A 15895-nucleotide genomic window follows, 5' to 3' on the forward strand; every position below is an offset into this window, starting at 1 on the left:
AAATAAAATGGCAGAAAATCCCAAAACAGGAACACGAACAACAGCAGAGATTTGCGGAGACTTTCATGTTTATTCAATTAAATTTTAATTTCCTAAAGGCTTCCTGGCTGCAGTTCAAACGATAATTATTTTATGTAATATTAAAAACCAGAGGAGCCCGTTGCGCTGTTTTTAGCGGTGGGCGGAACTTTGCCGCTGACGATTAGAAAACACACACAGGCTGTGCGTCACCTTTCAAACTCCAGAGCAAGACAAGGGATCATGCCAAGTCAGACCTGAACAAGGCTCCAAGTATGTCCTCTGTACGCGTACTACAGGTAATTTAAGGACTTCACTGGTATGTATGGTTCATTCTCGTTGGCGTTTACCTGTCCGCTGCCTCGACCCGCAGCTGCAGGTCGCGCAGCTCAACAGAAACTATAAAATAAACAGCAACGCTAGCTGTTGCTAGCTGTGTAGCAAGCTGCTGCTGTCCTAGCTAGCAGGCTAGCAGCTACCATTAGCCTGGCTGTCGCTGTGTGGCAGCAGTAAACGCCGTTAAATGTGGCGACCGACGCTCGTTTGTTGACGGCGTGTGAGGGCACATACGTGATAACACGATGCACCGTTAACCCGAGGAAGCGGAAGACATTAAGAGCCAAATAACACTGCAGAGGCTAGTGTGCTAGCTCAAGCTAACACCATGCCATAAACAAAGTCAGGTAGGCAGAGGGTTCGAGGGCTAACGCTGCCGTTAGCCAAGTAAGTTGGGAGTCGTTGGGAGACAACACATTTGTACGTAAACAGTGACCCGTTAACCGTTTAATGGTGATATATGGATGGTTGGTGTCGTGTCCTGAGAAGTACCAGTGGTGCCATTGGGGTCATTATTTCAGCCTGCACTTGTAAACGTTTACAGCCAGGTAAAGTCGGTTAACAGTTAGTTAGTTGGTCAGACTGTGTTACACGAAGGTTAAAAATGCTAAATCTATCTCCAGCTACCTGTTGGCTCAACGTAGCTGCAACGGTCTGGTGTGAATTACATGTCATTTGGGAAACCTGCAGCCACTGAAAGTTTCCTGAAGTGAGGCAGACACAGTTTGTTGTGTTTCGGTCACATGAGGACTGTGTCTACATTAACTGGGCTTTTCATCGTTCAGTTTTAGCACAGGTGAACCATGGACAAACCCGGCAGGTCGTACCGGGCTAAGCAAGGCAGCTGGGAGAGGGGAGCAGCAGCATCAACGGACAAGGCAGAAGGCTGGAGGATGCAAGACCACGTTAGAGGGCAGAACTTCAGACCAGAGGGCGGTCAGCCGGGCAAGAAGAACCAGGCCGGGCCGTACTGGGCGAGCCCCAAGAAGGGAGGCCTGGGGCCCCTGAGCTACTCTCCCGGTGGATTCAGAGGTGGTCACAGCCCCTCTCAGCGGGATGACCTCCGGTGGTTCTCAGGTCCTGAAAACAGTGGTGGGTATCGAGAAGATAACTGGAGAGAGCGCTCACAGCAGCAGCAGCAGCAGCAGCAGCACTGGAGGAGAAGTACCCACGGAGAAGGTCCAAAGGAAGACCGGGAGCAGGGCGGGAGAGACCCTGGGGATGACGGTGCAAACAGTTCAGGTGAGGATTTGGAAATCAGACCCCAGGGAATGAGTGGAACACTTAGGATTAATCCTGCCTGAAAACATCTAAAGCAGACTGTGGAAGTATAAATGATTGTGGTCACAGTGATGTGCCGTAAGTGTGACTGGAAGAACTGGCTCTACGGCATCATCTCTGCCACATACGCAGCACTGATTAGCATAACCTACCCAAAAACAGTGCCGACATATTTGTGACACATCATTGTGGGTTTCTTCTTTTCAAGGAAGGAGACGGAGAAACAGAAACAAGAAGAAACCTTTCTCTGAAGAGAACAGGGGCCTTGTGATCGAAGAGTCTGCGCTGTCAGCCAAAGATCTGCGCAGCCTGCGGCAAACGGAGAGGCGGCTTAACAGGGAGGAAATCTTCTCCCTGAAAAAGGTAAAGACTCTGATTATCATAAAGTGTCTCAAAAACTGACACCTCAACCTGAGAAAGCATCTTTCTGTGATATAATTTCTGAATTGTTTACTAGTTGGTTGCGAGTTAAGAGCATCTGTGACAGCATCATAGCATTTTTTGCATCTAATATCTGCACTTTCCTATTTTTAAATTGGTTCAGAAGTCCCACAGCAACCCTGGCGCACTTTACACCTGCGCGCTGTGTGATGTTCTCCTGGAGTCTGTGTCGGATGCTTACCGGCACATCAGAGACAAGCGGCACAAGAAAAGAGCCAGAGTGAGAAACTGTCCTAATACGCACACTTCCATTTTCATAATAACAGCGAGCGTTTGCTGATAGATGGCTCTCCTGTACTGTCATTGAGCAGTTTTATTCTTCATGGAGTGAACGCCTGTTTGCTTGTGTGTTTCTAGGAGAGGCAGGAGCAGGTGATGCTGACTGAGATTCTGCCTCCTGGTCCGGAGCAGATCAGTGCAGTGAGCGCTGCGCTTCAGGCTGTTGTGCAGCAACATGGGATGAACGACCAGGACGTGGAGAAAAGACAATGCGTTGTCTCCGTCATGCAGGACCTCCTTCTTAGCGTCCTGCCCGGTAAGACGTCTCAGGATGAAATATTCATTCTGTGGCAGAAGCATGACCTAAATGAAACGACAGGCAGCTGGCTCTTATGCTTTACATTGGTTTGTATTGCTCATAACATTATTCTCTGTCTTTCTCTCATTTGCAGAGATCAGGCTCAGGCTGTATGGATCATCTTGCACTAAATTTGGATTTCAGGATTCGGATGTCAACATTGACATTCAGTATCCTCCTCATGTGAGTAGCCCAGCGGGAGTCGGATAGTGTGAATGCCGTTATGTTGCCGTGTTTCTATCAAATATATACGGAATCTCCCCGTGACTACCTCCAGAACAGACAAAACACACATAGCTTCAATTAGGCCTTGTCCACACGTAGCAGGGTTTTTGTACAACTGAATATCCTGCCCGCTCTGTCTAGAAGAAACTTACGTACACACTACCTCGTTTTTAGAAAAGAATCCAACCACATCTAACCGCATTAGTGCGTTTTTAAGCACATCCATGTTCTACGTGAGGATGTAATAACTCCGACGACAGGAGCGACGACCAGGACTTGTGGAAATCATCACGCCACTCCTCCTAGAGCACGATTTCAAAGTTCTCCCACCAGCTGGCAGTGCGTCCCGGTCTGACCCAAAACCGGCGTCGGTGTCTTTGACGGAGAACATGCCTCGGACGTGGAATGGCAAGGTGGCGGAAAATAACCGTCCTCAACGCCGTCCGTCGCCTGTGTTCTTGGAGCGGTATCTGGGCCTGGACCAGAGACAACACCAACACGGCTCTGAGGGCGTCCACGCTGTTTCCAAATGTAAACACAGGTCGCATATGTGATGTAAAGAACATAATTTGTCGCAGGCAGTGACGTTTCGAAACCTAAACCCGGTTATTGGCGTCCACATGAACGGAGGATTCGCAGATCTTCACTTCGGTCGGAGGTTTTTGAAAGAATCGTTTTTAACGCCGTAAATCTGCGTTTTCGTGTGGATGACAGGCCGAACCGTAGAAAGATATCTTCGTTTTGTGAAATGCCCTGATATGTGTGGACGAGGCCTTAGAGAAGATCTGCAAGATGTTATGAATTGTTAGCTGCAAAGTTTTAGGTTGGCATTATGAAGACATATAAAATAAACAGAAAAAATGATGCGTTCTAAACATGTTAGGTTTCCACAGTAATTGATTTGTGAATGTTGTGCACCCAAGTTGTCTTTATATTGCGTGTTGTTGTGTAAAGGCTTTGAAATGGAATGTGTTCACAGATGCATCAGCCGGACGTCTTGCTGTTGGTGAAGGAGACCCTCTCCGTGAGCCGTGAGTCACCTCGTATTCACTGAACTCCCTCCGTAGGAAAAGTCAGTCATGTGCTGAACGGTCACGGAAGATTTAAATTTAAAAACGCCTCGTTGTTCCTTCCCTCAGCTCTCTTTGTCGACCTGGAAGCCGATTTTCACGCCAGGGTGCCTGTGGTCATCTGCAAAGAGAAGAAGAGGTTGGCATCTCGTTTATGGCTTCTTGATTTATCTTTATGTCAGATTTGTCGATCAGTTTTTGAAGCTTTGAAGTCGGGATCTACTGCTGAGACGGGTTTTCTTACATGCAAAGAGAGAAAAAAAGACTCATCACGGTTTCATTATCACACACACAAGAGCATTAAAACCCTTAACGGAAACTTGTTATTTCTCTCGACAGCGGCCTGATCTGCAAAGTCAGCGCGGGGAATGAAAACGCATTCCAAACCACCTCCTATCTTTCGGCGATAGCCAGCAGGGAGCCGCTCCTCCTCCCTCTGGTGTTGAGCTTCAGACGCTGGGCCCAGGTCGGTTTCTACTTTAAACCGTGACCTTTCTCACATTAGCAGGCAGCTACTAAAGAGGCCTCATACATTTGGCCAAATATCACATTTTGTTTTTGCGATGTTCTTGCTTCTGGTCCAGATCTGTCAGATTGACCGCGCAGAGGAAGGAGGCCTGCCGCCGTACGTCTTCGCCCTCATGGTTATCTACTTCCTGCAGAAGCGCAAAGAGTCTCTCTTGCCTACGTATCTGAACCAAGAGGTGCTTCTGTTCATCTGCAGTCTGAATTCAGTAAAACCCCAAGTATTAATTTCAGTGGAAACTAACAGAAACATCTGACTGTCTTTAGATCAAGGTGTTCTCACTCAGCAGGCTGTCGGACTTCAACCTCACTCACACGGAGGATGGGTATTTACACTGGGCGTACACTCCTTCCTCCAAAGAGTCGTCGCAGCCAGCAGAGGGCTCCACTATAAAGGGGAAGGTAATCATGAAGATGTAGTTCCTCATCTTCTTAACTTTTGGCTCTTTGATATGATCATTTATGAGTTTTTTAAATGAATTTGCTGTTTCTAGATCAGATTTTTGTAGATGTAGAAACTTGTACACCAAAAGACATGATTGAAGAAACAGGAAACATTATTTTTGGTGAATCAGACAAAAACTCCAAAGAAAATCTGGTGCACTTTGGAAAATCGGCAGTAATGCATGCGTGCGTGTCATCCGGTTTCTTAAAGGTCCCGCTCGTGTTCCAAAGCCCTCACCCGCCGGCGGAAGTTGGCCTCCTGTGGGTTGAAATGCTTCGCTTCTACTCGCTGGAGTTCAACATGGCTGACAACGTGATCAGCGTGCGGACCAGCATCGTTCTCTCCCGGGAGATGAAGGACTGGCCGAAGAAACGCATCGCTGTGGAAGGTCAGAAGCAAAGGAATTGTTCTGTATTTGTAAAACAGCATGTTAATATCATTTGGTTTGTATAGAGCTTCGCGTTAGTTCAGTCAGGGTGTCACATGGCCCCTCCTGTCCAATCGTCATCGCTAAAGTCCAGCCCACCCACTTAGCGTGCTTTATAAGTGAGGCAGCTTTACGCTCACCACATCGATGCTACTCCAGCCTCTGCAGATCAAATCTCCTCCTCCTCCCCAACCACCGCCTTTTAAAAACAATTCGATCTCCTATAACCCCGGTGTTTCCCATAGCATGGGACTGTAGGTTGCAGATGATTCATTATTGTACCTTGAACTATGTAAACTAGATTCTGTATGTGAAGACTATTTAGTTGGTCTCCTGTTCTCGTGTTCATACCGTATTTGAAAAATTGTAAATTGTAAATTCATGGCTCTGCGGGGGTTTGTGATCTCGGGGATTATCTGTGTCGTGCTTGCTCAGATTGTTCCAGAGCATCACGAGCAGAGTCAATGTCTGTGATCCCAAATAAATGGTTAAAATCTGACAAAGTGGGGGCGCTGCTATAGCTCACCGGGTTGAGCTGGCGCCCCATGTGCAGGGCCACAGTCCCGATGTGGAGGTCATGGGCCCGAATCCCGCTCATGGCCCCTACCCACATGTCCTCCCCCATTCCTCTCCCCCACTTTCCCGTCTCTCTCTCTCTCACTGCACTGTCAAATAAAGGCTAAAAAAATAACTTCAAAAATAAAAAATAAAAATCTGACAGTGTCCTGTCTGAACTGTGGGATTTCGTTTTGGCGTTAGGTGGTTCTGAAAAGCTGCAAATTCTCCCCAACCCTAGATTTGTTATTATAAGTCTGATAGCTTTTTTTTAGATATTGAATACACATACTGAAGAACGGTTTACCTCTAACCAACGCCTGTGTGTTTTCAGATCCGTTTGCTGTGAAGAGAAATGTGGCTCGCACAGTGAACAGCCAGCAGATGTACGAGTACATCCTCCACTGCCTCAAAACCACATACAAGTACTTTGCACTGCCACTCAATACGCCAGCTGCTAATCACAAAAGAGATCCGAAGCGAGGCCCCGTGGAAGGGGCCAACGCTAAGGCTCTGGGCGAGGACACCGAGGGCTTGACCGGGTTCAGTCGGCTCAGTGTTCAGTCCCAGTCCAAAGCTGCGCAGAATGGTCCCGACGACTCGGACTGCATCATCGAGGAAGAGGAGGAAGTTGAAGAATACAGTGACTCAGATGAAGAGAGAGAGAAGGAAAAAGTGGACCCGGGAAAAAGTAGCCTCTCCGAAGACGAGGAGGACGATGAAGACGTGGACACGCACAACCGGCGCCACTTGGACAGCTTCACCACGGAGGACGAAGAGATTTTCCCCGTGGACGAGATCTCGGGGGAGGAGCTTTTGTCTGATGAGGAGGGTCCAGACTTGGACACACCTGGTTCAATGGACGAGGACGAAGAGCTGGAGATGGCACCCGACAGCGGTTCACCTCCGCCTTCAGGGGAAACCCTCAAAGATGAATGCCCAGAAAATAAAAACCGAAAGCAGGGCAGGCTGTCGTACGAGTTTACCAAGCTGGCCTTCACCAGAGGAAAGGCAAGTTGAGCTTCATGGTCGTTTTCTGAATGTCTGTCAATAAGCGTGTGTGAATCATCCGAGTTAAACTCCGTTCACTGTCTCTTAGTCGCACATGGTCGTCTGCAGCTTGTGCAAGCGCGACGGGCATCTGAAGAAAGACTGTCCGGAGGACTTCAAGAAAGTGCAGCTGGATCCTTTGCCCCCGATAACGCAGGAGTTTCACTGTGTCCTCAACAAAGTGTGTGAGCAGTGCTTCAGTGAGTATGACGGGAAATGTCACCTGCCTGCATCTTGCTAACGTCAAATTTCAAGAATTTGCCAGTTTTGAGAAAGTGGTTTAAATTAAAATAAGCTTTTGAGGCGTTTCGCATCATGTGGCATCAACACTGGGGCTCATGCAAGAATGTTTTCAGATTTTTAGACGGTTTGTTCTTTTGAGTAGAATTCAACAAACCCTTAACTGCACGGCCTTGTTGCTCGTTTCCACTTTGTGCCACCTGCTCACGAGCTGGTGTGCATTTGGGAAACTTTATCGTTAGCTTGGACAACCTCAGCACATCTCTGTGTTGTGCTTCTAAAATGTAAATAAGAAAAAAGGGAGTTTGAAATCAAGCTGTAAACTAAAACAAAATAAATATGGCAGTGTCAATGCGATCAATGCGAAACACAACGTCACGCTCCAGCAGCTGTTTCAGGTTCCTTGTGCAGGACTTTCCAGGTGAATATTCTCCATTTTATCACTTGACAGCGTGACAAACTATCCTCATCTACTTCTACAGCCGCCTCCCCCGGCTGCTTGCCTACACGGAGCCCTGATGGGTTTTAAACACTTGAGCTCATGACCTCTTGTTTCTGAACCATCGGTAGGGTTTGTGTTCTGTTAAACTTCTCAACCACAAAGTATTCTGAAGCTGTTTTTTTTTTTTTTTAACTCCCCTTTTTAGCCGACTTTGCCCCAGATGAACTGGAAGTGGATGTGAGAGAACACATCCTCAAAGACCTGGAGGCCTTCGTCAGACGACAGTATGCCGGTGAAGTGAACCGCCTTCCTCGCAGCTTTTCAGACTAGACTCAGCCTGATGATGCCATGAACTCTGAGCAAAACTGAGTGTGTTTAGGATAAAAATGACAAATGATGGTGTTTTTTTGCTGCACAGGAGCCCGACTGCAGCTGTTTGGGTCGTCCAAGAACGGCTTTGGCTTCAGACAGAGCGACCTCGACATCTGTATGGTGTTGGAGGGGCAGGACTCCATGGATGTGAGTTGTTTTGTTGTTGTTTTTTTTACTCCCACTGTTTGTTTTTTTCACAAATACATCACCTTTTATGAAGCTACTGCTGTTCAGGTGTATTTCTGTTGAGCGTTTATTCGTCCTGATTTTTTTCCTGAAGTTTGGTCACAAGAAAGTTTCGCTTCTCAAAACCAATGTGTCGATATTTCTTCTCTCTTCTACATCAGTTGGAATAAAATCTGAGGCTTTTTTGTGTAATTAATACGGCGACTTCTTTCATTCTGATTCTGAATCCTTACTTTATGTTTTTTTTCCTTCACAGGACGCTGACTGCATCACGATCATTGAAAGCCTGGCGAGAATGTTAAAGAAACACCCCGGTAAGGCTTAGGAGATGTACGTCTTGTGCATCATTATATATTTTAGCTTGTTAGCTTGCAGCCAATGTCGGTTTCAGTTTAGACAAATGATGTAATTCCACTTTTGTCCAACTGGGCATGAATGCGGTTCTTGTATCCCTGTGGGTCATGTTGACTGTGAAGCTCTCCACCTCCACCAGAAAACTGTCTGTTCCTGGCAGCTAATGTCTGTGTTTGCTTTCATCAGTCCCAAAGACAAACTTTTAAAATGTTTAATTAGAAAAAAAAACTTGTTTTGAAAGTCTGCAGGGAACTTTTTGCCCCGATTGTTCTCTAAAAAAAAGTTTTTGATCAACTTAAGTTCCTGTATGTGTCTCCCATAATTCCTGATAAGATGAGAGCAATAGTGGAACAAAGCTGTCACTGTTTGTTCACCCGTGTCTGTGTCTCCACCGTGACGCCAGGTCTGAAGAACATCCTCCCCATCACCACAGCTAAAGTCCCCATCGTGAAGTTCTACCACGTTCGCACCGGCTTGGAGGGAGACATCAGCCTCTACAACACACTGGTAAGGGCTCGCTTGTATTTTTTTGTCTTCTCCAGCGGGTCACGACAAAGTAATAGGATAAAAGGTTCAGCGGGAAAACAAGACATTCGGATCTTTTTTCTTCTCAGGCCCTGCACAACACAAACCTGCTGGCTTCTTACGCCGCCATCGACAGAAGAGTGAAGATCCTCTGTTACGTCATGAAGGTTTTTGCCAAGGTGAGCATGAAACATCTTTGTGAAATGTTTAGGCCGTTCTGTGCCGCCGCATTGTTCAGACCACTGGATTGTTTCCGTCCCGTTCCAGATGTGTGACATTGGGGATGCATCGCGTGGCAGCCTGTCGTCCTACGCCTACACCCTCATGGTGCTCTTCTTCCTTCAGCAGAGAAACCCACCGGTTATTCCTGTGCTGCAAGAGGTACAAATTACACGACTGTGACTATGTTCAGAAAGGCTTTTATGTTTTTTAAACTAAGTTCTGCATAGGTTTGCATTTTAGTTTTGCCACGTAAAAGTCACCTTTAGTTAAAACACAGAATTTACAGATTTGTTTTCCTTTCCTCGAGCTGCAAAGATAAATTTACCACTCAGAAGGGTTAGTCTGTGATGCCGTTTCATTTTGGATGTGAAGGTGCAATGTCATATTTCTAATCTTACAGTTTTACTAATTGGTTTGTTTCAGATCTACGACGGAAAGAAGAAGCCAGAGGTGCTCGTCGATGGCTGGAACGTGTATTTCTTTAACGATCTGAAAACGCTTGTGAGTCTGTTGTGCGTATTCGTGGCTTATTAGTGAACACGTATGCAAACACCGCCTCTCAGTAACGCTGTCGTCTTCCACCTGCAGCCCAGTCGCTGGCCACAGCACGGGAACAACACTGAGAGCGTGGGGGAGCTGTGGCTCGGCCTGCTCCGCTTCTACACCGAAGACTTCGACTTCAGAGAGCACGTCATCTGCGTCCGACAGCAGGCCCGCCTCACCACCTTCAACAAGCAGTGGACGTCCAAATACATCGTCATCGAAGGTCAGTTTGTGTGACAAAGTTATGCAAAAAAAAAAAGGACCAATAAAAATTGTGCTTGTTAGACTTTGTTAAAAAGTGTTGTTAGAGAGTTTGCTGCAAGGTGTCTCGGTGGTTCGCATCGTCGCCTCACAGCTAGAAGGTCGTTGGTTCGTGTCCCAGTGAGGACACCCGGGATCTTCCTGCGTGGAGCCTCCATGTTCTCCCCGTGCAGCGTGGGTTCTCTCCGGGTTCTCCGGCTTCCTCCCACAGTCCACAAACATGCTGAGGTTAACTGGTGATTGTAAATTGTCCGTAGGTGTGAATGTGAGTGTGCTTGGTTGTCTGTCTCTAAGTGTAGCCCTGTGATAGACTGGTTACCTGTCCAGGTGAACCTGCCTTCACCCTGAGTCAGCTGGGATAGACTCCAGCCCCCCATGACCCTGGTGAGGGTTAAGGTGTAGAGATGATGGATGGATGAATGCCTCTACACCAGCAACAGCTTTGGCCAGAAGGCTCTGTCGGTCCTTCATCCACTTGGACGCCAGGATAAACTGATCAAGTTTTGGTGGTCAGAGGTCACTGTGACCTCTTTTTTTTTTTTTTTGGGCCATAACTCCAGAATGCGTCGCTGATTTCACACAGAAGTTCATTAGGATGAAATGAGTCAGTGACGATACTTTATATCCAAGACGTGAAACTTTGCTGTTATGCCATAATGCTCTGCAGAAACGCTTTTCTAGTCATTGTTCAACACCACAAGCTGGGATCAGAAGGGTCACTGAGGTTGTTACCGTATTGCACGTTTGGTTTGAGTTGATGAGACTAATCTGGTGTTTCTGTTGATCTCTTGTGCTGCAACGTCTACAGCCTAGAAGTTGCAGCAGCATCCATATTTAAAGCACCGTCTACTGTCACGACTAAAGCTCTGCATTCTGTCAGATTTAGCTTAATTTGCTAAACATGTGAACGCGTACAAGAAGTTTAACTCTTTTTGTTTCTCTCTGTGAACGCTTCAAAGTCTTCATTACAGATATTATCCAACAGACATGGATGTAAACTTTGTTAAATTGTCTTGCTTTGTTGTTTTTCTGTTCGTATCACAGATCCATTCGACCTGAATCATAACCTGGGCGCCGGCCTGTCAAGAAAAAGTACGATCACTTCCTTATTTCTATCTCATTCTTTTAGTCTTTTGTCGTTTTCTCTATATTTTTCCCCCAAAAATTGTCTCATGTTCATTTTTTTTGTCACCTTTCATCAAAACAGTGACCAACTTCATCATGAAGGCTTTTATCAACGGCAGAACCGTGTTCGGCACGCCGGTCAAAGCCTTTCCTCCTGCGTACCCCAGTCACATGGTGAGTATCTGCTGTCTGGACTCTATGTTTTCTTATTGTGGTGACGGTGATGTCATAAGCACTGACACTGTAATTTGTCTGCATCTGTCCCAGGAGTATTTCTTTGACCCTGAAGTCCTCACTGAAGGACAGGTGGCTCCCAATGACCGCTGCTGCCGCATCTGTGGCAAGATCGGCCACTTCATGAAGGACTGCCCGATGCGTAAGAAGTAGGTACAGTCAGAATACGTCGGCGTTCGGTTGCTTAAACGTGCGTCACGCCGGACTCATGTTGTGAACGATCTTGGCCCAGGTCCAAGCACAGACGGGATCCCGACAAAAGGCCGGAGCACCTGCGAGACAAAATGGACGCAGCGGACGACGGCAAGGATCAGGTCAGATACAAGAATGAACACTGGAGGAAACGAGATGCACTGGAGATGCGCTGCTGCTACCTGTGTGGCTCCGCTGCCCACATCAAGAAGGACTGCCACCTGAACAGAAGCCCTGCAGGTGCACACGCTCACTTTATCGGTTCTTGTGGCATCACTAAGCTCTTGCAAAAGATATTTCCGTTAGATAGCGTTACTTAAATGTTGTTGTGCATTGATAAAACGTCAATAATAGAGGCGTGAGCTGATCTTGAATTGTCATTTGGCAGGTAATATGAAGATGGAAAACTTTTCTTCTCCCTCTTCAGCCCACTTGAGGAACTTGAGAGAAAAGGAGAAACAGGTCTGCGTTCATTTAATGATAAATATTCTGTTAAAATGCCTCCTTGTCGACACTGTGGTACCCCTTCTTGTTTTAACACTGCTACACCGGTGTTGGTCTTCTGCTCTTTTTAGGGTTTACCTACACAAGAAGAAAAGAAGAAGAGGAAGCAACAAAATGTGATATTAAGTCCACAAGCAGGTATTTAAATTTATTTTTCTCCTTCTGTTGGAAATATACTGTCAACCTGAAAGATTTCATTGCATTATCATGATGTAGCTGATTTAACATTTAGTTGATTTAAAAACGAACTTATTTTAATGGAATGTAGGAAGTAATTTTAACCCTCAGTAAATTGTTTAATATAAATAAATTAGATTTCGGGGAGCATCCACTCTACTTTTTTGAGTGTTTTTTTTTTTACATTTTAGCCTACATATGGGAGTTAGGGTGCACTTATACTACAATGACCCATTTATTTTCCCATGAATGACACAACTGTTCCGTCAGTTTGAACCAAAAAATGTTTTTTTGTAATTTCTGGAGACAATGTGCTCTGCTTACATTATGCAAAGAAGTTAGTCGAGTTTCTTTTAGTGTCTTGTTCAGGGCTGGTGATGGAGAATGAGATCGCAACGCTTTTGCAGCAGGCTCATGAGGCTCAGGCTCAGGTTCAGGAGGCTCAGGTTCAGGAGGCTCAGGCTTAGCAGGCTCAGCAGGCTCAGGCTAAGCAGGCTCAGGCTCAGGAGGGTCAGGCTCAGGATTCTTCCCCTGGATCCTTGAGAGAATGCCTGCTGCCGTTTTGTCTAGAATACCAGTATACCTTTCTCAGTCTGCTTTTAATTGTTCTCATCTTCTACTTGTCCACCATGTGAGTGAGCATACTTGTTCACAAAGCAGAAAAATAAAGTCCAGCTGTCTATCAGAACGAGGTTTGCACTGATTTGCCTTTTAGTCTGATAAGTCACATCATTTTTTTTTTATTATTTTATTTTTTTACATCAAATCAAATCAAATTTTATTTCTATAGCACTTTTCATATACAACGACAACACAAAGTGCTTTACAACATTTAAAAACAACAAAGCATTTCAAAACATGACATCATTTAAAAACATTACAGCATTTAAAAAATAAGATAAATCCGTCCCTCCCACCCTCCATGCATACACACACACACACACTCAGCACTCGACTAAAAGAGGCGTGGCATGGGATGGTGTGAGGTTAGAAATGTGTTTGGCGTTACTGTTAACGGTTCTTTGGTGTGTTTCAGGGAGCTTGGCCTGCAGAAATATGGGTCGCTCTGGTCACAGGAAGAGCCCGGTGGAATGAGCCGCCGTCGCAGCAGCTGTGGATACGCAAACCCTGAGATTCTACTCCTTGTCCAGGCAGACAGCAACTCAAAGTCCAGAAACCCTTAAATCTGAATGGTACTGTTGGGCCAGTGTGAGCCCGTTAAAAGCCAAAGCTAGGACACCTTGACTTGAAGCCAAATAGGGCCTTTTTATGTGTTTTTCTTTTTTTTTTTCCCCCCCGAAGCTCTCCTCCTCAGAGGAGCTTTTTAAAGCTTTCATTTTAACAAGAGAAGCCATTATGCATGCACCTCATGTCTTCATTTACCTACTCTGCCAGTCAAGTCCTTTTTTTTTTTTTTTTTTTTTAAAGCTTTCATTACATTTCAAGCGACGTCATTTCAGATTCAGTGTGAAATGTCTTAAATTCGAAAATGTAAATAATTCAGAAGTGTCTGTTAGGTGACTAATAGCTTAGATCTCCATAATAGGATATCTTTTGAAGACGGCATATGATGTATTTGTCTTATATTTGATGCTAACACTTTATGACACTGTATAGGTGAAACTGTCTGCACAGTCTGGTGAGCACCGGTGTTTGTAAATTAAGCTCCAGCAGTAATACACGGTGACGGCGTGCGATGATATCTGCTACGTAAAGTGGCTTAAAGTCAGATGGAATGATCACGATCGTGGTTCACTTATTCCTAATTCTCCAATCAGAAGGTTTGTGAGGATGTTTTGGGGGATTTAAAAAAGAAAAAAAAAAAGAATACATTACAGGTTTGAATGGCAGCGCACATTTCACATTGGCTGGGACCGTTTTGTTGAATTTATTTTAATTTTTGGTTTAATTTGTCATCTGTGCTGACATCTCTCCCCTCAAGCCTTGAAATCCGCTCTACCTGCAGTGTGTCTCCTTGCTTAGAGAAGCCGCCCCGTCGATGTATTTTTTAGGATCACACTTTTATCCTCCGAGACTGCTGGTCCACGTCTGTTCATGGATACATACTGCCCCGCAACTGCCTGCAAGTGCGAACAGAAGGGCGGTAAAACTGTCCTTCTCCTGCTAGCCCTGGTCTGTATGTATGTACCACGACACAGGCGAGGAAGGCTGGCAATAGTAGAACACATACAGTAGTCGGCAGCGTTGTGTAAAAGGTTTCTTGGTAATATTTTAAGAAAAACAAACAATCTGCTGGTCCAGCTGATGGCATACACTGCAGCCACTCACTCCTTAACTAGAGGTAATCTCAGTTAGTTCATCGGAAAGATTGATGTATTTATTTGCCACAGAGGCTTCCTTTCATTGTAATGGTGCCACGGATTGGTAGCTGCACTGTGAGGGTCCACGCCCTTGAATTATGTTGCTGCTAGTTATGTCTCAAAGACCTGCTTATCATTCAGCTCTGAATATTGGACCGTCTGGCTTTATCGTTATCCTAATATTGCTGAATTTTATAGAAAAGAAAAAAAAAAGAAATAATTTGTTGTGGTTCTTGTAATCAATTTTCTCATTTTAAAAGTAGATTTGTTTTAACACCAGCCTTATGTATTTTTTTTATTTTATTTTATTTTTTGTTGGACTCAAATGGAAGGTTTAGTTTGATATTAAGGAACCCTGATCCTGCCAGGAAAGGTTGGCTTGCAAATCCATTTTGTGTGTCAAAGAATTCATTAAACTAAAATCAAATACCAATGTGGTGTTGTTGGTTTTATTATTTTATTTGCTTTGAGCATAAAGGGTGTGTGGGGCTGCAAGGTGGTTGGAAGGTCGCCGGTTCGCCCGGTGAGGACACCCAGGATCTTCCTGCGTGGAGTCTCCATGTTCTCCCCGTGCAGCGTGGGTTCTCTCCGGGTTCTCCGGCTTCCTCCCACAGTCCAGAAACATGCTGAGGTTAATTGGTGATTGTAAATTGTCCGTAGGTGTGAATGTGAGTGTGCTTGGTTGTCTGTCTCTAAGTGTAGCCCTGTGATAGACTGGTTACCTGTCCAGGTGAACCTGCCTTCACCCTGAGTCAGCTGGGATAGACTCCAGCCCCCCATGACCCTAGTGAGGATTAAGGTGTAGAGATGATGGATGGATGGATAAATGGTTTGTGCATTTATCAAAGTCAGCAGGCTATGAAGGTTGACTGGAGTTCCTCTGTGGTGCTTTATATAGAGCAAAGGCCACAAGTGTGACCACACAGCAACATAGGAGGCAATGACAAAACTATGATGGATGAGTTATTCTTCTGAACTTTATTTTTCTCATTTTTGTGCTGGTACTGTAGCCGGTCAACACCTCAGCTGTTCTAATGATGATTTTACAAGAAACTAGACTCACTATGCACAAGTATAAGACTGATGATGAGTTTATGATCCTTAGATGTTGTGATTTGTGTAAAAATGTACCACAGTACAGCGTGAAAGTCCATTTTTCATCATTCATCCTGGAAGTCATGATTGCATGTTCTGGAAACGTCTTAGCTTAGCGTTGTTTTTTTGTTGTTGTTTTTTTTTTTTTTTTA

The 15895-nt window shown here is 45.4% G+C and overlaps 1 protein-coding gene across 1 annotated transcript; it reads left to right on the plus strand.

Moving 5' to 3' along the window:
- The first annotated feature begins 234 nt into the window (after positions 1–234).
- On the plus strand, positions 235–15081 carry tut7 (terminal uridylyl transferase 7). Its single transcript, XM_008288137.1, has 29 exons — positions 235–317; positions 1140–1596; positions 1844–1998; positions 2180–2296; positions 2434–2611; positions 2748–2836; positions 3858–3909; positions 4018–4087; positions 4288–4414; positions 4533–4652; positions 4741–4875; positions 5129–5306; positions 6235–6911; positions 7000–7150; positions 7838–7924; positions 8051–8151; positions 8447–8504; positions 8948–9051; positions 9159–9248; positions 9337–9450; positions 9715–9792; positions 9880–10057; positions 11140–11187; positions 11303–11394; positions 11488–11603; positions 11687–11886; positions 12035–12108; positions 12222–12288; positions 13364–15081. The coding sequence occupies exons 2-29, from the start codon at positions 1158–1160 to the stop codon at positions 13420–13422; spliced, it is 3954 nt and encodes a 1317-aa protein (XP_008286359.1). The 5' UTR covers positions 235–317; positions 1140–1157; the 3' UTR covers positions 13423–15081.
- The last annotated feature ends 814 nt before the right edge of the window (positions 15082–15895 follow it).

Source organism: Stegastes partitus, unplaced genomic scaffold, assembly GCF_000690725.1.
Source record: "Stegastes partitus isolate 25-593 unplaced genomic scaffold, Stegastes_partitus-1.0.2 Scaffold543, whole genome shotgun sequence".
Classification (NCBI taxonomy): Eukaryota; Metazoa; Chordata; class Actinopteri; family Pomacentridae; genus Stegastes; species Stegastes partitus.

Coding starts and splice junctions, on each gene's coding strand:
- tut7 (XM_008288137.1), top strand. CDS start 1,158: ATGGACAAACCCGGCAGGTCGTACCGGGCTAAGCAAGGCAGCTGGGAG. Junction 2,837..3,857: donor ACATTCAGTATCCTCCTCAT/GTGAGTAGCCCA, acceptor ATGTGTTCACAG/ATGCATCAGCCGGACGTCTT. Junction 4,653..4,740: donor CTACGTATCTGAACCAAGAG/GTGCTTCTGTTC, acceptor GACTGTCTTTAG/ATCAAGGTGTTCTCACTCAG.